Genomic DNA, 23650 nt, shown 5'->3' with positions numbered 1-23650 from the left:
CTGTTCACTCTAGTAATGTCTCTCCTGACAGAAGCTCATTTGTAAATTCATATTGATCAAAGCAGCACAGCATTGATCGTCCTGTCCAGCCATCGGTGACGTTGCTGCGCTGAGAGGTTGCATTTGTAGCTTTGAGAGGGCGGGCACGAGGTTCGCTGCTGATGGCTCCACTGCTCTGCTCCCCTGCCCTCAGCCCTGCAGGGCAGTGCCCATGCTCTGCAGCCTGATTCCAAGCCCTAGGTGTCTGCTGACAGGCAATCTAATCAGAAAGCACCAGCCTATCCGTGAGCTTCTTGGGTAAGTTGTTAAAATAACAGCCTTGCAAAGTCCCTGACTAGCTCAAATATGCAGTGATACCAGAAATACGAGTGACACGTTTCTTCATTTAACAGGGAGAAAACACAGCCCCGTGCAGAGAGGACTTCATAACCACTTGGTACAGGATTAGTTTTCCCAGCTGTCTTTTTAAACCAGCTAAATAGTTTCACTCAGTGAGAAAATACCTGTTAAAGATGCTTTCCGGATAAAACCATCTCTGCTACATCCCTAAACCATCCAGAGCCAGGAATGTCACTTGTTGCAAGTCTGACCATTCGAAGCTATGTGAGCATGAACTGAGGCAGTGCAGTTGTTGGTGACACACAGTGCAAGCTGGCTGTAGTTCATTCTTAATCTTGGGGACCTGCTTCTACTTTCATGTGAGTGTCTGGCTGCACATCTAAGCTTTCTGCATAACGGGGTTGCCAGCTTTCAGTGCTGAGGATATTTGGTTCCAGCCCTGCAAGTACCTATGGTCTCCTCCATGCAGCTGCAAAATTGTTAGATGTCTTTAATTAAGCCAGTGAACTCTGCCAGTGCAGCAGATGCCTCCATTAACTGCTCAACCACAGGCATTTTGTGAAACAGTAAAGAATGGGAGTGCACCAAAGGAGAGAATTGCTTTAGCTTTGATCACCATCCCCTGCAGCATTGGGTCTTCAAAGGGAGGCAAAAAGCTCCCTGCCTTATGGTGTGCTAAGAAGCACTGTCCTGCAGTGTGTGTCCGAATTTGCTGTGGCTCTTGAGGTTTGTCAGAAGCGTATACACCATTTCTGTAACCCATTTCATTTCTTTTTAACAGAAAGTGATCTTACAGCCCACAGACTAGGTCTGAGAGCAGCTCAGAAGGTGAAACAGCAGTAGAGAGGGAGAGCTCCACACCAGCACATAGAAGACACAGTTCTCCTTCTGCAAGGGGTCTCGTGGGAGCTCAGCTGCATCCTCTCTTTGCTGCTGGGGACTCCAGGGAACAGGACGACAACAGGACAATGTCAAAGAAACACCTGATTTCGCAGTCAGTTTCTTCTCGGCTTGCAAACAGCTGAGCAAGGTCCTGAATGTGTACAGATTTCAGTGGGATTTTGGCAAAACAAAGACAGGTAAGCCTTGAGAATTTATTTGGAAAGCTCACTTTCCAGTGCAATTAACCCTGGAGGAATTTAAAATCCATAGGCCTGTGAAGTTCCCTCAGTCCTGATGATCGGTTTGAGGAAGGTTCAAAGCCCCTGCTCCGTGCAGCTAGGCAACCATCTCCTGCCCAGTTAGGCTAGTTTCATGGGTCCCTGCAGCCCTCAGCCAGCTCTGATTGCTTTTATCCCAGCAATCAAAACCAGCCCCAGAAACATCCATTTAGCCTGTGCAGAGATCTCCCTTGAACCATGGGCAGCCAGCCTGCTGAGAGGGAGAGGCTGCAGCCCCCACTTGCACATCCCAAGGGCGTAAGCTGGGATGCAGCTGTGTATGCCCAGGGCTCACCTAGCACTGAGATACTGCAGGAGGGAGCGAAAGACTCCCTGAAACCATGTAAGAGCAGGAAGGGCAGCAGCAGACCAGGTATGTGCTGACTGCCCATGTGCGTTGCATTGAAAGGAGGCTGGTATACCGCAGGTGAGCATTCCAGCCTTCCCACTCTGGGGCTCAGTTCAGAAGGGACCAGCAGGACTGTTTTGTGCAGCCTCCCTTGTGACACAGGACAGAGACTTCCCCACCCAATGAGCCCTCCATTTAACCATCCAGCCGATGAAACTCCATCCTCCAGCGCCTTTGCTTTGGGGGGAAAAGAGTGCTGTGGGTGTGCAGCATGAGTGCTGCGTACATGCATACAGCTAACGAGTTCAGCAGCCTGACTGAGGGTAGGGTAGTGCATGGGTTAGGAGCTGCTCAACTGTATGTGTTGTTTTGGTGGGTCTCAGCCTTGTGGCTCAGAATTGGTACAAGCAGTGAAACGTCCCAGGGCCAGCAGCACTGCAGGGAGCTGGTCTGTGCTGCCAGGCAGGGACGATGGCCAGAGGCCGAAGTCTCAGTGCATCTCTCTGCTCTGTAGTTATGATCCATATTCCTTGTTTTTACCCATGAAGCACATAGCTGATCACAGCAATACACCTGCAGCTTGATTGTTCTTCAGCTCTTTTGGTTGGCAAGAAGCAAATGATTCTCTCAGTGCATCTTCAGGAGGGGGGACACCATGGGGACACCTCTGGGATCTATCCCAAGGATAGACCCCAAAGGAACTGTCTGGGAATATTCTGGAGAACACATGAGTATTTTTTCACTACTTCTGACAAAGAGCTATCGGGTGTTGTACAAAGATAAATGACTATGAAACTGACAGGTCTGCTCTAACAGAAAGCTGAATTCAACTCTCCTACTACTGAGCAGAGGGGCAACAAAAACAGTTTACTTTCAAACATGACAGGGGAACAAGCCCACCACTACACTTAGGAAACCAAATCATGTTGCCCCTGCTCAAGATAAATCCAAACTTTAATTCTGGCCTGAAGATATGATTGTCAGAGAATAACAATACACTTCCATTATTAATCAAAATTGTATCTACCGATATTTTACAGAAATGGAAGACAAAGGTTATCTGTTTTAAAATTACTGCATGCATAGAAAGAAATAGTTTCCTCATTAGATGACCTGAGAATAAGTAGCAAGAAGAATAAAACAACAACTGCCTCTGCCACAGCCCACGTGTACAGCTCAGTCTCCTGGTTCGTTGACTCGCAGGGGTGATCTTTGTCCATGCCATCTGGTAAAATCGCCAAGTGCCACACACTTGGAACACTCAGATCACTTGTACCTGGTCACATAATCGAGCCTGCTTGCCTCCTTCTCGTGCTCCTTGGAGGCTGCTGTTCAGATGCAAAGATGCCTGGATATCATTTAACATGCCAGGCAGGGTCCAGATTGGAGCTCTTCACGCCCTACCATGGCAGAGGCAAGCAGGGGATGGATGCTCCATGAACTAAATGCCTGGCACCGTGGCCTGCCGGCATTGCTCACCTCTGCTGGGAGCCAGGCTGGCCCAGCCAGGGTTGGTCTCTACCGGTGCACGTGTGCTCCTGCACCTACAGGAGACCTTTGAAAATCAGGTAAATCTCACAGCGGGTCCAAGCTCACTGCGGCAGGTGCTCTCAGTGTAACCCCCGTGCGCAGGGCGGCCCCCGAGCTCACAGCCCGGGCTCCCCAGGGTTACCGGTCCCGGCTGCGGGCGGTGCCGAAGGACGGGCGGAGCCGGCGGGGCGGGGCGGCCGGGCCCTGCCCGCGGCGCTGTCCCCCGCGGCGCTGGGCGGGCGGGCGGTCCCCGCTGCGGCTCGGCGCCTTCTCCTCCTACTCTTCCTTCTCCTCCTCCTCCACCTCCTTCTTTTCCTTCTCCTCCTCCTGCTGGCCGCTGCGGCGCGGGGGCTGCGGGCGGAGCGGCGGCGCCATGAGCGGGGCGGCGGCGGCGGCGAAGAGCGAGAAGCTGGACGAGGCTCAGGCGCTGGCCCGCAGCTGCGCGGGCAGACCCGACTTCCAGCCCTGCGACGGGCTCTCGCTCTGCGCCACGCACAGCCACGGCCGCTGCTTCCGCCTGCACTGGTGCTGCCACCTCGGATGGTGCCACTGTGAGTGAGTGTGAGCGACCCTACCGCGCGGCCCCAACGGTCCCCGCGCGCCGCGCTGACCGGGGCCCGCCTCACCGCCCCGTCCCGTCCAGTCCAGTCCTCCCCCAGCTGCCCCTGCCTGCTTGGCGGCCGCAGTGGGGACCCCGGCGTTGAGGCTGATGCGGTGGGACCCCGAACTTGGGGCGGCGGCGGGGCTCGAGAGCTGCCTCAGGGCCTGGCGTCCGGACACCCCTCAGAGCTGCTGTGGCACCCCGCTGGTGCTGCGTACCGCTGTCCTCATGGAGCGGGCGTTCACTAGCGTTCACTTCGTTCTCGGGTCTAACTGTCTTATTTTTGCAGGCGTGCGGTTTAAAAACCCTTCCGAGTAGAGAAGTGCTTTAGGGTATCTATGTAACAGTGACTGCTTTAAAACCCGGCGTTGATCCGATTCTGTTGAAAAGGCGCCCGACCAGTTTAATATCTGTATTCAGGTACTAATGCGTATAGTAATGGAGGCTGGGATTGAACTGTAGATGTCCAAACATAGTTTGATGAATAATTAATCACATATAGCGTTGAAGAGCAGGCTTTTCAAACAGTGGGTCGATACGAGGTCAGGAAGTGGTGGTGGAGCTGTGTACTTAGGTCGTACTGTGTTTTGGAGATCTTAAAGCCTGAATGGTTGGGGTTAATGTTGGACACTTATGTGAGGGTTGCTTGGTGCTGCTGAAGGTATCCCTTGACTCCTGACATCCCCTTTTTTTAGAGTCTGTCGCCATCTCTCCTTGTAGTTTAATCTCCTACATGGATTCCCTCTCACATACACACCCCTGATGGGGAAAAGCCACCTTTTATTTGGAGCTTCTATTGGAATTAAATACACATTCCAGGAATTTTGCCTTGATTTGGGGTTCATTTGAAATCACTTCAGAAAAATGGCTTGTTTTTGCTGCCTGTGCCCTGAAATGAGTACTGTGTGGTGGCACAAGTGGCTATGTGAGAAGGTACTGTAGTCACCTGCTGCACAGAGACAGGGATGACTCATTGGCACTTCATAGGTAACACGAAGGCCCTCAAGTTGTGACCTAGATACACTCTTTTCCAAAACGTCTCTGGTCTCAGTTGTGGTCGCCATCAAGATAGATGAGCATATACGCATGCTGGAGTACAGAATCAGAGCTCAAAATGGTGTTGATAAACTGGTGGTGTTACCTGAAATCAATTGGGGATCATCTTGGGAAGGGGAAACCAAATGCAGAGCTGGGAACATCAGGAGAAGTAACATTGTGGAGAAGGATCTGGGGATTAAGGTGGATCGCAAACTCAGTGTGCGTCAGCAGCAGGAGGCCTTTCTGGTAAAAATCCCAAACCAGAACCCGAGCCTTCACTTGGGGATGCATTAACAGGAGCATTGCAAGCTTGCAATTTAATTAGTCTCTTCAGCTCAGCAGTGATGAAACCAGACTGATGAGCTTGGTTTTGAGCATTGCACTTCAAAAAGCTGTCAGAGAATTGGGGAGGTTCTGTAGGAGATCAGCTTAGAAAATATGATTTACAGCAGGGTGCAAAAGCAGAGGGGTTTCTTTTGCGGTAAAAGACTGATGGAGGGAGGGTAGAGGAGCTTTGCAAAGTGTAAAGGTGGCCTTGCAAAGAAAGCTGTGTTCTAGTCCTCTGCACAGACTTAGTAAATAACCAGTTACCACTTACCTGTGGCAAGAAAAATGTAGGTTTGGATATTGGAAAATATTTTAACTAGGAAAAGAAATGAATCAATAGAACAGAGTACTTAAAGTGAGAAATCACGGTCTTTGAAAGCCTTTAAAGAAGGCTTAGGCTGGTGTCTTTTACGAGTTGCTTGGAGCTGATTCCCTCTTGGAAGGACCACACAAGATCGTATCCAACCCTGAGCTTCCGTGGGGCAATCACAAGATTTAAATGTAATTAAAGCTTTTGTAAGAAGTATGGACTTCCTTCTTAATTCCTCCTGTATGACTAAGGAACCTTTGAGATATATTTGCCCCATGAAACTATTTTAAATGAGGTCTTTTCTTGTTTAATCTTCTGACAGTGATGAAGACGTGCTCCTTCTTGCCTCCTTATGTCCTCGTGCACTTTCAGAGCTAAGGATCGCTTTGTATCCTGCTCCTGCAGAATGAGTTGAGTTGGACTTAAAAGGAGTGAGAATGAGGCCCATAATGGAAAATCATATAGAGGTCAGAGATGTAATTAAACAGTGTTGGGAGTTATCTTCCATAAACATAGTACTGTAATATTGACTTGGGAATTCTCAGAGGGTTCTTGAAAGTGGTTTTCTGTGACTCTTAAGAGCTGTGTTGGGGTACAGGAAGCTCTACATCAATTAAAAAGGCCTTTGAAGTATTATTTTCCATCAGTGTCCGAGGTCCTGGAGAATGTCAACTCGGTTAAAGTGCACTTACACTGAAAAATTACAAAAACTCACCACCACTACGGTGAGTAGATTGTCTTCTCATGTGTATTCAGGATTACATCTGCTTACTTCAATGACAGAGGCAATTTAGTGTTGCAGAGCCACTAGGCTATAGAAGTAATAATTGAGAAAGAACCTAGTCTGAATTCCCCAAAGCCATTTTTGTTGGCACGCTCTGAAGTGAACAATACTTTAAGGGCTCTCTTTACCTCTGATGTTTCTTTCTCCATAAAATGGCAATAATAGCTGGCGGGCAAAATTACAGAGACTGTTGTGTATCCAAACAGCTCCAAGAACCTCAAGTGCTGTGGGTACCTGTATGACTTCTGTGTCTAAGCCTGGGAGTTTATTTCAGGTCATTTTCAGTCAGTTTTGGGCTTGGTGAGTAGCAGATTTCCCTCTGAGATGGGAGATGGTTTTCTAGTGTGCCCCTGTGCCTGGGAGGTCTGAACCCAACTAAAATCTGTAAGCAGGTGCACACAAGATGTGCAGCACCAGTGGGCCTGGAGAGGCTGCAGGAGTGAGGGCTGGCAGGATGCGTAGGGTGTCACTGCCTGGCTCTGTGGGCATCAGGGATCCGGGAAAGCAGGCAGCACCCTGTATCCTGCTGCAGCAGGTATCTACAGCATCGTTCCCCTCTGTGCTGCCAGACATCTATCTATACACTCCTGTCTCCATGTGGAAGCAGGATGAGGGTTTAAGCCTTCTGACTCCTCTTTCCCATAGGGAAGAAGGTGTTTCGGCTTCAGCCCCTAAGTTTGTCCATTTACACATTTCTCTTGCTTGTGCTGTGCCCTTTCAGTCTATCCCTGCGTGCATTCCCCTTGCCAGGGTGACAGTCCCCTGTACACCTTCCTCCCCTTCCGTGTGACAGCCTTGTGAGGTTTTGTTTATTAGATGCAGGTTAGAGCCTTAAATTACTCAGATCTACTTTTTCCAGAAGTCAGAGAAAACATGCGCCAGAGGCAGGTCTGCAGCAAGGCACCTGCCTTCCTTTCCTCACCTCTGGATTTCTGCTGCAGCTCTGATTTGCACTGACGCTGTCTGTGAGGCTGCTGGCCGTGTAGTGGCGCCAGCTTCTGTCAGAAGGGCTCAAATCCTTGGGGTTACATCTGTATTGACAGCAGGACTTTGATTTTACTTCCTAAGAACTAGCCCACCAGAGAAAGCACCACACTTGATACAAGATTGGCTTCATCACTGGACAGTGCAAAATAAGGTGTTCTGTTGCAACTGTATTTCTTAATTTGAATTTCTTGCATTATGTTAAAATACTGTGTAAAACTCAGTACGTTATGTTGCAGTTATCAAGAATATGTCATGAATAATGGTTCCACAACACTCGTTTCGCAGCAATATAATACTATCAACAGATAGTAATTCTGCTACCTTGTATTAGCCTTTCCATGATCAGCATCAAAAAAGCAGGCTTTTAGATACTTAAATCCTCTTACATATATTAAAAATAAATGCAGCAAATGAATTTCAATTTGCCACTTCTGCGAGATTCGGCTGTTGGGACCATTTACAAGGAAACAAACTGATCATGGATGAAAGCTGTGGGTCTCCTTTGGGTGGTCAGAAAGGGAAAAAAGCAGTTGTTAGGCTCAGAAGTGTAAATTGTTGTGACAGCAGAGGTTTTAAAAAACAGGAGTGCTCCCCTGCCCTTGTGTTTTGCTAAGTGGTGTGTAGCAGTTGGAGGTCTGCCTTGAAATAGCTTCCTGCTCCCTGGAATGCATCACGTAATTATGGGACTGTTATGCCCCGAGTTTAGATGCAGACCTGCCAGTTTCTGCATGAGGTCAGGCAGGCTTGGCAGGAAACCCAAGAAACTGTCATTCCTTGGCCAAGAGAACATGGTTTTATAGGATGGGTGGCACACCGTGGAGGGCTTGTGTTTTCTGAGTAAGGAGAGGAGGACTTACCTGATATTGGCTGTGCCAGCACATATTCTGGGGATGCAGAATGCAAATATACTTGAATTGCTTGTTCATCTGCCAACTGAGCAGGAAGCCCAGGATTTCTCTTCATTCTCAGGGCAAGCTCCATTGCTTCCTCACTGTGTCTGTTTTAGAGGCATCTGCAAGTCCCCTGGAGGTGCACAAGCCAGTTGTAGTTTTGGGTCTGCAGTCAGTCTCTGCTGTGTGTTTGAGTGGGGAGAGGTGATTAACAATCTCCCACAGCTGCTGCCAGGGAATGAAGCAAATCAGTCACTGCACCTGGGTGTACTCTGAGCAGATACTTGTTCCGTACATTCTTTTTTGCTTGAAATACCAGTGGTTTTCTTTGGTAACATTTTTAAAATTTAAAAAAAAAGAAATTAAAAAAATAGTTTTGTTGTCCCTCTCCATTGAGGCCAGCCTTGGTTATACCTCTTCCAGAGAGAAAGATGTGCTCTCAAATGTCACATCACATCTCCTTGCTGTCCTCTGGCAGCGTGCACACGCTAGTTCCATGCACCAGGAGCTGGTATTTTCCCCTGCTATGCAAGGATGTGTGCAGCATTTAGGTAGCTCTGCACACCAGTAGCTTTTCTGTGGTGTCTCTCCCACCTCTCAAGCAACAGAAGCGATCAGCAGGGGCTTTGACAATCTTTGAAGCCCATGTAATTATTCAGACCCCAGTCTGCCTATGGGAACTGTAAGCAGGGAATCAGCAAGGCAGCCTTTAAGTTTCCTGCAACAGATCACTGGTAAGAGAGCTAAAATGGTTATTGACGGTATTCAAGTGTACCATGACAGAGGTGGAGGGGGGAGGGAGGGTCTAAAGAGGGGCTGTGTCTGCCTGCCAGAGAGTTTCTGTTGGAGAAGTTCATGTCAGTTCATGTTAGAGAAGCAGCTACTGCCCTGGAGGGGGATCCTAAAATGAGCCCTTGGGTGCTCTGTAGCACTGCACACATTGTAGATCTCCAAAAGCCTTGCTTGTGTCCTGGAGGGGGTTTCTTTATATTGGCTTTTTGGTGGCTCTCTGCCACATCCAGGAGAGAGCAGAAGGGCAGTAGTGTACCAGTGCTTCACTTGTGTCTCTGCAACAGGTAATGCAGACTGGAAATAGCTAGCCTGGCACTTGTGGTGGCAACTTGAATTTCTAGCAGTGCTCTTCTACAGGGCAAAACTACATCCTGATGATTGAGTTGTTGGATAAACATGAAAAGGGAGTTGTCACATGCTTATCTTCTAAATTCTGAACCTGAATATTTGGAGCATATCATACATTTTTCTTTGTGGGAAACTGTCTAAAGGAATGGAGTAGTGGGACTAGGAACTGGATCTGGGTGTTCTCTGAAAACTGGACCTGAGGGTTCTCTGAAAACATGGTTTGTCTTGATGAGAGGATGATTACAAGGCGCAGGAGATACAGGCTTTTTTCATTTGCTTTTGCTGTGAAAAGGATTTGAACATACATCCAGTTTAAGCGTGTGTATGTGGACAAAATGTTTGTGCACAAGCAAGGCATTATGCTGAGCACCAGGCAAGAGCCACAGAAAGGTGGATCTTTCAGCTTGTAATGGGAAAAGGCTTTTAATGAGGATTTGATGCCTGTGGCTGTGCAAGATCTTCTCTTCACCTGTATTTTGAAGAGCTATGATGTTCCAGCTTCATTTCACTAAGCTGTACATAATGAAGGAGAGAATGTCAGCTTAATATATTCTGAAGTGTTACTCTAAGGGAAAACACTTATCCACCAGTTTTGATGGGTGCACCATTCTGGACCTGGATGGCATTTTGTTGCTCTGCTTTTAGTTATAATCTGCAGTTCACAATATGAATGTACTATTGATGCTGTGTCTCTGAAAGAGAAACCACAGGTGTAGATTCATCATACCCTGTGGGAACATCAGTGCCTTTAAAAGAACCTGCTGACATTAATTTTGAAATCCTTACTATAATGCAGTTATGTATTATAGTAAGGAGACATACATGTTCTATTACTATTAATAAAACCCCTGATACCACTTAAGAGGAATAGACCACAAGAAAATCCTTGAGTTCAAGTTACTTGCTGTAAGTACACCCTGTAGGACTAAATCTTCTATGTTTCATACAGGCTTGAATAGAAATCACTGCACTTCTTTCTCCAAAAGACCTGAGAAAAAGAGGCCTTGTGTACCAAAACACTTCCTGCCAGCCAAAAACTCTTGTTTGTCATGCATGACTGTGAGGCTGTGTTTTGTAATCTGTCCATCCATCTGAAGAGCGTGATGCACAAATTATTATGTCTGCTTGCCCAAAACTCAATGATCTGCTAGTAAGAGCCTCTGAGATTTGCAGCTAAATGACCCTTCTCTATAGTTGCTTGAAAGGTTAACCCACTGTTTTCATAAAGCCTGCTCAGGACCACCCTAAAATGACAAGTCTCTGGATGTTTCCTCCGAGAAGCAAGTAATTCCAAAAGAAAAGTTAATTATCATTGCATCCTGTCAGCTGGTGTGGTTGTCTTGTGAATTCAGGGCACTCTAAAAGGCTTCTTGGTGAAGGCAGCGCCTCTGCTCCTGCTCGGAGATCTTCATTCTAGTAAAAGGTTTCAGGCACTTTTCTCACTGCAAAGTAACAGCTCAAAGATAACATTTGTATTGGAGTACAATGCCTGTGGCAAGTGTGTGGCTTCCTTCCTGGACTCTGTAGGTGAGGAAATCTGTTTGCCAGCTTGAATCTGTGAATGTGCTTACTCCAAGCGCCTAAATGCAGAAGTGTGTAACTGCAGTGCCTTCTAACATATTATCCTTGCTCTCGTGGTTATTGATGGAAGTGTCTTGAACTGCAGCCCGTGGTCATACCCTTGCATTGCCCTATGAGACAAAACTGAGTCACAAGATTGTAATCTTCATGGCTTCCATCCTGCAGGTCTGCAGAGCTGACAGTGTGCTCAGGTTTGCTGGAAGCACTGAAAAGGGCTTTCAGGTACTTGGCACAGGACCTTGAATTTCCGGGCAGCACCTGTGTACTCATCAAGCATGTTTTGTTGCTGCTCCTGTTGACGCAACCAGCAGAGCTGGGCTTGTAAAGGATGCAGATCTTGGGGTGGTTTTATGTAATGGCTCTCAATTTAACCAATGTTGCCTTATGCTTCATGACTCATGTCAAGTCTTGGTAACTTAGTTCTGCACACTGATAAGGCTATACCAGAAATTCTTGTTTTTCTAAAGGACAAAAAGCAAAATGCTTTACTTATAAACATTGTAAGATGTTTCAGAATGATAACTGTGACAGTGTGGGCTTAGCTGTTGATGGATGGCACAAGCTTATATTAATGTAAAAACCTGGTTAACGGTAAATTGAATTCCAGGTAGTGCATATATATATATATATATATGTACCTCTCTCTCTCTGCATATAAAGTGACCCTGTTTTAGTGTGTTGTGGTTTTTATTCCAGCACCTTCATGGATTCATCTTCCCACAACATACAGAGTATGTTTTCATGACAGCTTTGATTCTGCCACTGATCAGTTTTTATGTATGACTGATCACAGAATTCAAGAAGTGCAGTTGGTGCAATTTGGAGATGTTTTTGCCAGTAGCTGAGTTTATTCACGTAGACGGAAGTCAAAAACCTACTGGGAAAGTAAAATCTGATTGCTTGGCAACTGGGCCTTGTTTTTAGTATACCCATACTTTAATTTAGGCAACGTAACAGTTGGAATTCGTACATAACCTATGTTGTAAAACAGTTTCAACAAGAGGCATGCATTTGTATTCTTGTCCTCACTGGTGGCTGTGGAACTTGAGAGCCCACACATGTGCTCTCAAAACTGCATGTTTTGCTTGTGTACTTGCACCCAGCCCTGAGATACTCTCCCTGCTGTGCCCAGTGAGAGCATGTTCTGCTGTTGTCCCTCTCACTGCTTGATGCATGACACTGGTGCTGGAGCACACCTGCAGCAGTTTCAGGCAGGGTGCTTGTCTGCTTCATGCTGTGTAGCTGCCTGTGTTGTTGGCATTTCAGTGCTTTGCTGATCCTGAGCCACATTGCAGATGTTTGCATTCACAAGTGCCACTTGTCCCTGGTGAAAGCTTCAGACCATGAGGTGTGCCAGGGTGGACTGATCTACTCTTGCAACCTTTCTGCAGTCCACCATTTGCCTGCCTATAGGCAGGGCAGGCAAAAAGAGACACATTTTTCCTTGTTTTTCCTACCCTGTGCCACTAGACCTTAGCATTCCTCAGCTGGTCTTGTGAGATCTTGGCTCTCTGAGTATGAAATCAAGTGCAGTGCTCTTACCTCTCTGGTAGTGTTTGCTCCCACCTGAGTCGTCCAGCTGCTTTGCCTGCCATTTGCCCTCAGTAGCACTGTGTGACATGATGGCCCTCCTCCTCCTCTCCTCCAGTGGTGGCACTTCATCTGTTTGCTCATGCAGAATGTTGCTGGAGCCCATACCCCCTAAGGGAACAGTTGGTATCCATACCTACACACATCAATTCCATGTGGTGATATATTTTGGGTGCAAGCCAGGAGAGCAGCCCTTTAAATTCTCCAGAAATGGGTTCTGTAATAGAAACACGAAAAATGGTTTGAAGTATGAATGGCAATGTGTGTAGATAGGCAGCAGAAAAAGGAATAGTATGGGGGTTAAAAGAATGGCCTGTACTGATAATAAGGACACTGTTACCCTCAGTGAAGTTAAAGAATGTGTTGTTTGTCAAGCCAAGAAAGCTTGGGCTCTGGTAAGGCCACTGCACAGCAGGAAACCCAGCATTCTGACATGAGGAAGGCAGCAGCATAGGTACAGCACACCACATATGCCGTTGTTTCTCCTGTCAGCCCACCAGAAGAACAGGCTGTAGCCGTAAAGGTGTGCCTGTTCCAAGCTGCAAAAGCCAATCTCCTGACTCAGTTGTCCGTCCAGGCTGTCTCCTGTGGGTGCAGAGTATGGGTCTTTCTTGCATGGTACAGTCCTTTGGAGAGGACTTGAAGAACCCATGAACTGTTCTGCTTATTTGAGAATTCACAGGAAAACAGTCCCATGGTATACAGGGGCTCATGGGTGCCCCTCTGCGGTATGTACTGCACACCTGAACGAGATTATAACTTGTCTCCCTAGTGCCTGTGATTTCTCTATAGCAGGAAATGCCTTCATTTTCTAGGTAGCTTCTGACACTGATCTGTGCTGATCAGTTACCATATCAGCACACTGTCTGTCTGCATGAAAATGATGGGATGCTGAAGCTTGAGCAGATGGTGCACAGGGATGGTTTTGCAGAATAAATATTTAGCACTAAGCTTTTTTTTTTTTTTTCTATTTTTTGTACTGATTTTTTTTAAGAAAATGTAGCATAACTTGAAGGACAAATCTTTTCAGGGAAATGTGCAAACGTGGCTGTTCTCCCCTTTATGGCACTTCTCATGGGTACTGAAATGAAACAGCTCCTTTCAGGACACACGTGTGGTGTGCATTGTTGTTCACTGGGTGTCAATATTCTGTTCCCTAACAATGGTTAATAAGCAAATGTGTCCCCTTCAAGAGGGTTTATAGCTACGTGAAACATTTCTCAAGCTCTCTGGGTTGCTTTTTCTCTAACTCCGGTAAATTCATGCAAGCAATGAGAGGAAAGAGCAGGGATGACAGAAGAAAGCTGCAGGGTCTGTTTGCATTTAAGAGTTACCTGCTCTAAAGGGAGGTGCACAGAAAAACCTCAAAGGCTTAGACAGCTCACAGCATGTACCGTCATGATCCTCTTTGTATTTAAAACAGATCAAGACAAAAGGGCATTAAAATACAAATTTGATGAAGAAAAACTTTCCGTTCCCCCCCCCCCCCCCTTCTTGGTTTCTTGTGAAAAGCTTATGGCTCATCAAGTCAAGGGCTGTCACAGATGTTTCTGCTATTCAGCAATGAGAGGGAACACCTCTCAGTCACCTGAGAACTGGCAACTGTTCAAAATCACCACTGTAGAAACACTGCTAGACCGATTCTTTTCTGTGCTTGGATGAGGTTGGGAATGGGATGGATTTGTTAGTGCTCTGAAGTAGGTGATTCTGTGCAAAGGTGCTGTTTGTGATGATACACTTCAGTTAGGTCAGAGTCTGCTAATGTTTCCTGGTATATTTCCAGGCTAAGGTCCTGTTGCATGACTTCTTTTTCATTTATGGTGGTGGTAGGGTAACTGGTGTTCCTTTGCAGAGCTGACTTGTATCCTTGGAGTCTCTTTTACGGTCACTTATTATGCCTTCCAGCTATTCAAGAAGTACTGGAAACATGCAGGATGTTCCGTTTGCCTTCCCCACACTAGAAATTTGTTTGAACAAATTCAGTGCATTTTCAAAGTTCTTTAGAAGAAGCTCAGGGCAAGGTATCACTTCCATTAAGGTATTGCATATCTTCATCTACAAGGCTCCTTCCACGTTGACAAACACTTCAGTTGTGCTTCATTATGGCCACCAATAGCACAGTTCAGCTTTATTTGATCTTGCACTTTAAATCTGGCAGTGCCTGTGTCCTGAAATTTTCTTTTCCTCTGGTGGCTTATTCTCTGTCTCATGTTCCTAACACAGCCCATAATGTTTTGCTACATATGCCATGATGGCTATTCCGTACGATACAAAGGAATGGAAACTGGGTTAGGGTGGGCTTTTTTTTTAACATCTGACATCTGTAAATGTAGTCCAGGGTTTCTCCTTCCATTTGTTCTCTCCCCTCTGGAAGAGCTATTACTATGCTCTATGCAAAGTGTAATTTGAAGCTATTATAGTCCTTGGTGAATATTTATAGTTAGGGTAATCTTTGTTTGCAAAGGTTTGTTGTTCCAAGCTGTGCATATAAGTGGAGAGAGAAAGAGGGAGAAAGGCCAGAGGCAGTCATTTTATCCTCTGTTGCAGCCTGCGGGGATGGAAGGCAGTATCCCAGTGTAACTCAGACCACTATCACACTTCTCTGCTGAATATAGTAGGTACTTTAAGCAGGTTTAGGGTGTGGAGTGTCCTTCAGTATACATCTCTGGACTGTGGGCAGTGAGCTTTGCTTTACCCTGTAGAAGATGAAAACCATCCCTCTGACTTTCTGCTTTGTCAGTGTTGAAATGAAACCTGCTTCCTTCCCTTGTACGGGCTGGGTCCGACCGTGGGCCAGTCTGGCACGGCAGAACTGTCTGCCACCAGTGCCACCCACCGCCACGGGGAGCTTGGAAAACCAGCTGGGTGTTTGACAGTTTATACATGGTCCTTGGGTTACAGTGCCAATCCAGGCAGCAACACAGGACTCCAGCTTGTAGCTGTCATCACCTGCGAGACAACTTCATTCAGATGTCAGAGGGGTGTGCTTCCAGTCAGCTTTTCCTAAAGAAACAGACTTGTCTCTCCTGCCACTCTGATGACATAGGAAACAACTCCCACTGGAATAATGTTTGGGAGTTGTCCATCTTTTGCTGTGCAGAAAGCTAGAGCTCAAGAAGCTGATCTCCAAAGTCTCCCCACGCAGAGAAATGTGGAAGAGCAGCCTTGCCATGAACTCTCCTTGGAGTAATGCAGAATCCCTCCAAGCTAACACTGTCTCCTCTTATACATACATGATTAATACTTGCTTTGCATTCACTCCTTCAAAGCTGTGAAGTATCTAATTAGTTTGGGTTTTTTTCCATGTTTTTCATAGTGGGACCAATTTCCCCTCCCACGTAAGCTGATCTGTTTTGGCAGGGTTCTGTGTGGCAATACAAGATCCTTGCAGGGCTGGAGTAAGAGTCACAGCTGACTGCAATGGAAGATCACTGATGCCATTAGAAAGGTATAGGTTCAAGCAGAAAACAGTCACCAGCATTTAACAATCAGCTCTCTGCTCTCAAACCATGGGCACCACCTCCATAGGCCTTTTGCATACCCTCACCCAGTGGGAACAACCAGCTGCCCAAATATCAGCCCATGTGCTTTGCCCTGCCTTTGAAGCCACTGCTTCATCCTCTCCAAAGCACACACCGCAGCCAAAGGCAGTGGAATCTCCAGTGGGGTTAGAGCTGGTTCTCCCCCAGTGTCTGTTGGTTAGATTCTTTCACCACAAGCACCCAGCTCAGGTGCATGGGAGCAGTTCCTCGGCCATACTGGTCGAAATGAGCCAGGTTATGTTAAATAACGTACGGTCAGCAGGTCTTTGTTAACCTTGCTGCTCTTTGGAGAGTAAATGAGCTGACAGATTGGAGTGTGTAGAAGTACTTGTCCAAGCACCTGTAGGGGAAAGAATATGTATGAAAAAAAGCTTTTATGTTTCAGTTAAAAGATGTCTAAATGTCGTGCATGCAAACAGATACACACAATATGTATCACTGACTTAGACTCATAAGACCCTCAGCTATCTTTCACCATTTCCTAAAGCGCAGTACACTTCATGGTGTTATGGGCAAAATATCCTCCAAGGTAGCATTCTGAGAGGGAAAAACTGAGGGTTTGTGATGAGAAATCTCGCTGCTGAATAATGCATTTAGTATGGTCTTTTTAACATGCCAAACATGTTAATGAGTGCCAGAGGTAAACTGGAACACCAGGATGAAGGGAAGTGGAGACTAAAATCTTCAAGCAGCACCTCTGCTTATTTCATGGTTAAGTTACTTTGTATTAGCCATGGAAATTGCTGCTGTGCCTGTTCAGTGAGGATGCATGCAGACTGCTCAATTAGCAAAAAAACAGAAATGACCTCATGGCTCGCTTCTGAAGGCGGGTATGTATTTATGGTTTTGTAAGCAGGAACACTATAATACAGCTTCCAATCAATCAACCATATAGTTCTGGTAATCAAAGCCACAAACAGGCTTTAAATAGATAGTACATGGAAGTATGTGTCTGCTTTTGGGGATAAACAGTTTTCCGTGGTGCAGGGGTTTGCTGGAGTTCTGCAGGTCGTGATAGAGCTTACTGCTCTGCTGGGTTCTGCCTTAACGTGCTGGCAGGTGGCACTGGGGGCATGGAGGCATGGCTCTGGTGAACAGCCTCCATCCGGTTTGGCAATAAAAATCCTATTCCTGTGAACAGAGAAGCAGGGAGATAAGCACTGCCCAGAACTTACTTCCTTGGGCACGGTGAATAGTGGTTTTGCAGTTAAGTATTGCCATTAGTGTGTGCTAATTTGGTTTTTAGGCTTTCACAAGGGTCAGCTGAATCATGAAGAAATGGAAAAAAGAATCAGTCCGTCTTAATTGTGCTCCAATGGCTCTAACTGTGTGACTGGGATCCAAGAGGAGCAGTGTTTATGGCGGGTAACAGTTCACCAGTACATAACAGCAGCAAGTGTAGATACTGGTGCAGGCAGGCACAACAGTTCAGTGTAGCCTACGTACCTGCTTCTTGTTGCCTCGTATTTCATTATCTCATCTGTTAGCATATGACTGTCATGGGTAATTGAGACTTACCATGATGAGAGTTTTGTCAGAGCCTCGTTTCACACGTTTCCTGTTAAACGCCCAGGAGAGGAATGGGCTGTTTTTCACCCTGAGCCTTTTTGCCATAGTGGTGGAACTGCAGAGCCAGAACTACCGCTTCCCCACAGCGGCTGTTGCAGTGCTCGAGAACTTCCCAGACTTGTGCACACGCAGCAAACTGCTTCTCACAGGAGCTGCAGTTTAATTTTGGACACGTGTTCAGCACGTGCGGAGTTTTTCCTCCACTGAATTACCATCTTCCGCGTAGGCAGCGGTGGCAGGTGACCCAGGAAACAGCTTGCAGCGCAGTGTCTAGTCTGACATCTGGATTTGTACAAGACACCGTAATTTACGGGAGCATTCATCAGTACAGCTCAACTGCAGAGTTCTTCAACTGACTTGGTTGGAATAAGTAGGCAATCAATTACATGCTAGCATATTGAAAGGAATGCATCGGAATAGGTGCCCCAAACACTATTTTATCATACGCTTTTGCCAGCTGTTTGAAGTCAGCAGAAATACTTTTCTTGATTTCAGTGAGAGTTCAATCAGGCTGTTATTTTTTCATACAAATATTAAAAGAACTTTGGGGCTCATGCTTTTGGATAATTTTCTGGGAAAAGCTCGCAAGCTGCAGGGGCAGAGGCACATCTTATTTTTAAGTTTCTGCATTTATTTTTCATTGGCTGTATCATGGCTGATGCATTTACACACATTATGTAGGCTAAAGAGTTGTAACGGAGGCTGCAATCACAGCTTTGTCCGTGATTCAGTCTGACAGTCCCAGCTGTGAGTACGAGCACCCCTTAAAGAGATCTGATCCTGTTCTAAACCACAAGTTTAATCTGAAATAAACTTGGCCCTAAAACAAGCTAAAACTTAACAAACTTGTACCAGAATTCTAAGGAAGTGTAGAAATAAGTTCCTGGAGAAAAACTTGGTTTTTCCATTGGGCAGTTCCTGGTTTACCCTGGCAGAGCTTGTCCTTGGAACATGAGGAAACTTTGAGCTGTTCCAGGGTCACACACATGGAGATCCCAAATCCTCTGTTAACAGAGTAGCAGCTGTTTTCTTTTACCTTGAAATTAGTGCCAGCAGGGCAATTTTGAAACACACAGAGGACTACCTCGTGCTGGTGCAATGGTAAAACAAGCAGCTGAGCTCCCAGGTAACACCTCATCTGCCCCTGCCCCTGCTTCTTTTGGGGAAAAGTCAAGCTGATGAATCAAAGATTCATCATTCCATGTCCACGCTTGGCTTAAACCCCCTGCTTTCTCCCCCACACTGCCTCCCAGCCTTCTGCCAGCACATCGTGGCTATTTTAAGTGGAAAAATATAACCCTGTTGTACAGATACCTTTTTTACTTGAGCCTGTTAAAAACCTTCACCAGCGGCATCCATGGATGCTTCAAGTAGAGGTGGCACAAAACTGAGTTGAGAATTTTTTTATCACTCGTTGTCAATGGAAGAGAATAGGAGCCCACACAGGAGCACTCCAGATAGAGGAATAAATACAGCATCGTGGTTTTAGGCAAGGGTAGGCTGCATTTCAGTTTCCATGAGCTGAATGCTAGGCATTCCAGCCAGCAGCACACTAATTGGTCATCTGCATTGCTTTGCAAGAAAAGAGCATCTTTAATGGCCATTAATTCCAAAGAAGGATTTCTGGAGAGCAGTGGATGGCAGGAAGCCGTGGGCTGCTGCTGTTACAGTGGGTCTGCCCACCTGCCCCCAAGGCAGTGACTACCAGTACTGAAATATCTGTGATGCTGCTCCAAAGGGCACCAGAGGAATAAGGGCCCTGCTCTGCCTGCGGTTGAAGTGTTCAGTTGTTTGATGCAGGCACTTAATTCCTCTGAGTCACACTGAGTTTTGTCTCTAGACGATGGTATGTTGGAAAGATGGGAAGTGGAGAGGATGGCTTTGTATTTTCTGTCATCCAGCCACAAACAGGAGGGAAAAAAGCATCTTTTATTTTCACTGAGCTTTTCCGTGAGCTCCGTTAACAATTATCATTCCACAGCTTGTAAGAAAGAAGTGCTTGATGAGGTATTCAAGGGGAGCTGGTCAGATCTGTTCATGAAATGTTCTTTTCCCCTGCACACCCACTGCTGCCGTCTCACTGCTCTCATTCTGGCTGGTCTCCAGGGCTGGGCTGTTCTCAGCATGGCTGGTTCCTGTGAGCCCACTTCCAGTGTCGGCTTCCTCACAGCACGCTCCCCTTGGCTCTGTGCTCTCTGTGAAGCTTCCTCTGTTCTCCCCATCCTGCAGCAATGGGAGGTTATGTCGTAGCAGAGGGACGTGGCTGATGTCACACGAGCCATTTCCCTTCCAACAGCAATAGTGCAGCAAGGGTGGGAAAAGCCTTCCCAGTGCTCCAGGCTTCCCCACTGATGTGCAGGAGCAGGGCTGGCAAAGCACAGGCTGTGCGTGGGCCCTGGCGCAGCCAGCCAGCACCCCGGAGGCTGCTGCAGCCAAGAGCTGGGATCCCTCAGCCTATCCCAGGGCTTTCACCCTGCTGCAGGGGCACTGGCTGCAGTCAGAGCTCTTCCCACGTCTGGGAAGGATGCCCAGGCTGAGGTTGGGATTTGTTTATGGCAGAGAGGAATAGCAAGGAGGGCAAGCAGTCCCTTCCTTGAGGAAAGTCCTTCTCTAGTGCTGCTGTCCCAAGCCACGCTCAGCCTCCCTGAGTGGAAACGCAATCACTGCTCCGATTTTCCAGAGGAATGGGTAATTCAGGGGAGAAGGGCTACACCTACCTCTGAGCTGCAAGCACAGGAATGCGTGGCAGGTCTCATCACGGCACAGCCCAACTCATTAATGCGCCTTTCTGCCCCTTACCTGGAGAGCTTCAAGCATCCAAACCAGCCCTTCAGTGCTGTGGTACTTTTCTGCCTTGGCAAAGCATTTGAACTCGTACATCAAAACTCCTCCTCGAGCCCCAGTACTTGTAGGTCTTCTGGAAATCTGTGTTGTCACAGTGTACGAGCCCCTAGAGAGACATGAATCTTGCAGAGGCTTCATGCAAATAAAATGCAGCATTTACAGGCTTAGGCGTTGCCTCAGGTTCTCAGTTTTTCTTAACAAAGTACTGATTTTCTACTCTTTTATTTATTTCTTTACTAAAAGATGTTCAGTTCACACTTGTTTCAGCTGTAGAAAATCAACATAATCCTATTTTGTTACTACTTAAGCAGACAATCAGGATGCCAAAAGCATTTCTATGGCTTGAGAATTCCCTTATTTTCTGCTTTAAAGTCCTAATTGTAATCATGTATGAATCTCTGGTTTATAATATGGAAAACCATAATTGAGTCCCCAGAAAAAGAATGGGAAACACATGCAGGGAGACTTGGTGTAATTTTGAATAATAATAATATAATAAAATCTTGATCATTATAGCAAAGACATGAGCTCAAATTGCTCTGTGTTCGGTGAAAAAAACAAAGTCTGAGCATCTTTTCAGTTCTTGTCCCCCTCGAAAGGGGTGCTGTCAGCCTTGCCATCTGTCCCACCTCAAAGCTATGGAGCTGTGCCCCTGCAGTTAATTTTCCAGAGTTAAGTGATGTCCTGCAGCTGTGTTCAAAGCAGGGGCAGGGAGAGAAGTAGGACTGCGTAAGGACAATTGTGCTTATGCACAGTATTAAGCATCAGAGAATCCATACCAGGAGAGGACTAAGGACCCTGAGGCCATTGCAAACAGAGCAGCTGCTGAGCACAGGGAACCGCTGGTTGTTCTTAATGGCCAAAGGCAAGCATCATGTCATCAGTTTGTTTCTGACTTAAAGATAATGATCTTTAAGTGCTGCTTTTCTGTTTTCCCCGCAGGTAAATACGTCTATCAGCCCATGACACCCGTAGAGCAGCTTCCCAGCACTGAAATACCCATTCGTCCTCGGGAGTCTACAAACACCATCCAGATCTCTGTGTCGCTCACCGAACACTTCCTGAAGTTCGCCCCGGTCTTCCAGCCCCCTCTGCCCCCTGACTCCCCGCAGTTCTGCACCATCGCAGACCTCTTCATTGACAATTACCGAGTGAAATGCATCAACGGGAAGATGTGCTACGTGCAGAGGCAGCCTCCCCCCGTGCCCCACAAGATAAAGCCTGAGGAAGTCCCTGTTCGCAATGCCTTAATCACAAAAGAGAGCAATACACCAAAACCAGATCACTGCTCGTCCCCTTCCAGCTCTGAGGACTCTGGGATCAATGCGGTGGGGGTTCACTACATGGAGTCGTGTGATGAGGACACGGAGGGGGTGGCTGAGCTAAGTTCAGAAGAAGATTACAGCCCGGATAGCAGCTGGGAACCAGATGAATGCCCGCTCCTGTCACCCTCGCAGTGCGAGATGGAGGTGATTGAGACTATAGAAACCACTGTGTGATCCAACAAGTTGGTATCAGATCAGTCCAGTTCCCACTCAGTAATGTTGCTTTTGTAGTATTTCTATTTTCTGTTTTCTCTGACAATCCTTTTTTTCCAGTGCACTTGATATTTCAGATTCCTCATGGGAGTGCAGTCACAGGACATGCATATTGGTGAACTAGTAGCAGCCTGAGCATGTTCTCTGAGCATGTTCACTGAGCATGTTCTCGGCCTGATCAGATCTCCCAAGTCTGCACGTAAGGTAGTGATAGATCTTAAGACTTTTATAGCTGAAACAGGCCCTTTTCTTGGTCTGGGTTACATCATATACTACTTCCCATCCAAGGATGTGCCACTCGAGATGTTTCCATCTGTCAGGATGTTTGCAATGGGCCTCCAAAGCACAGAGGGTGAGCTGGTGCAGCACGCCTGCAAGCAGCAAAACCAAGTAGCCCATATCCTTTCTCCAATAGCTACGTGAGGTGCCGCAACCAGAGGCTCTGTCCATCTCCCTGTCCTTGCGCATTGTCCATCCTCTTTGTGCTGGTGCGATCCTTCTCGCAGGCCATTGGCACCACTCTTCCAGCAGGTTGGTGTGGCAGGCTACAGAACGCACAAAGTGCCTCCAACTTCACTACAGGCTATGCACCGAGCATCTGCTGAGTTAGGTCAGGCTCTGGAATCTCCTGAGAAGGCAACTGTTGCCCCAGAGGGGGATTGGTTGCCTGGATCCCACTGGTCCCTTTTCTCTACAAGGATTTCAGGAAGGGGATCTGGCTTTCACAGCTTAGCAGGAGAGGGAGAAGGCAGAGATGAAGCGTGGCCATCTAACTACTACCGTGCTAGACCGGGTGCGAAACAATTGGCAAAGGAAGTGACTACCTCCAAACACACAAAATCCACCCTCGGCTCTGCCTGCTGCTCTCTGCTGTGCTGTTTGGTGCCGGACACGTGCACTCAGGACCAAACGGCCTCAGGGCCTGCATCTGCCCGAATAACAACAGAACTTTACACAAGTAGTTACCAGCCACACCACTGTGTCGGCAGAGCTTGGGGACTGGAGGTGCCCAGGGGAGGTGGCCCAGGGGCTCAGGAGTGTGCACACTTGTTAAAATACAGCCTAAGGTTGTTCTAGCAGAGAGAGGAAGCTTCGGCTCCTGCTCCTTTGCACCCAGTTCAGGAGCAGGCCCTGAGCAAGGGGTTCCTCAACCCGCAGGTTGAGAGCAAACTGTCTCACTGTGGGTTGGTTTCAGCCCTGCTTGATGAAAGAACAATGTCCTTCTGGTTTCAGCGAGCTGGAATCGGTTGGAGTCAGTAATAACTGTGTTTTCAACAGCATCACTGAACTTCTTGGTGTATTTGCTGTTTACCTTTCAGAAGTCATTGGTGAATATAAGGCTGTATAAATGTGTACAGTTTAGTGGTTGATACTAGATTATAGTCCATGTTCAAGGGTGGCTCATCGCTCTCACTGTATCCTGACAATGTACTACTAATTTTATACACTTTGTAATCAGTATCTTTAGGAAGCGTTTAGGCAACAGTGTGTGTGTGTGCACATGCGCGTGTGCTCGGAGTTTACCATTAAT

General features: G+C 47.0%; 1 protein-coding gene across 1 annotated transcript; it reads left to right on the top strand.

Moving 5' to 3' along the window:
- Positions 1–3572: 3572 nt before the first annotated feature.
- Positions 3573–22103, top strand: CUNH3orf70 (chromosome unknown C3orf70 homolog). The gene is made up of 2 exons (XM_057429130.1): positions 3573–3929; positions 21524–22103. The coding sequence occupies exons 1-2, from the start codon at positions 3752–3754 to the stop codon at positions 22078–22080; spliced, it is 735 nt and encodes a 244-aa protein (XP_057285113.1). The 5' UTR covers positions 3573–3751; the 3' UTR covers positions 22081–22103.
- Positions 22104–23650: the final 1547 nt, after the last annotated feature.

Source organism: Pezoporus wallicus, unplaced genomic scaffold (assembly GCF_028554395.1).
Source record: "Pezoporus wallicus isolate ANWC-B61680 ecotype Strahan unplaced genomic scaffold, APGP_CSIRO_Pwel_v1 contig_593, whole genome shotgun sequence".
In the NCBI taxonomy this organism is placed as follows: domain Eukaryota; kingdom Metazoa; phylum Chordata; class Aves; order Psittaciformes; family Psittacidae; genus Pezoporus; species Pezoporus wallicus.
This window is presented reverse-complemented; position numbering and strand designations above follow the sequence as displayed.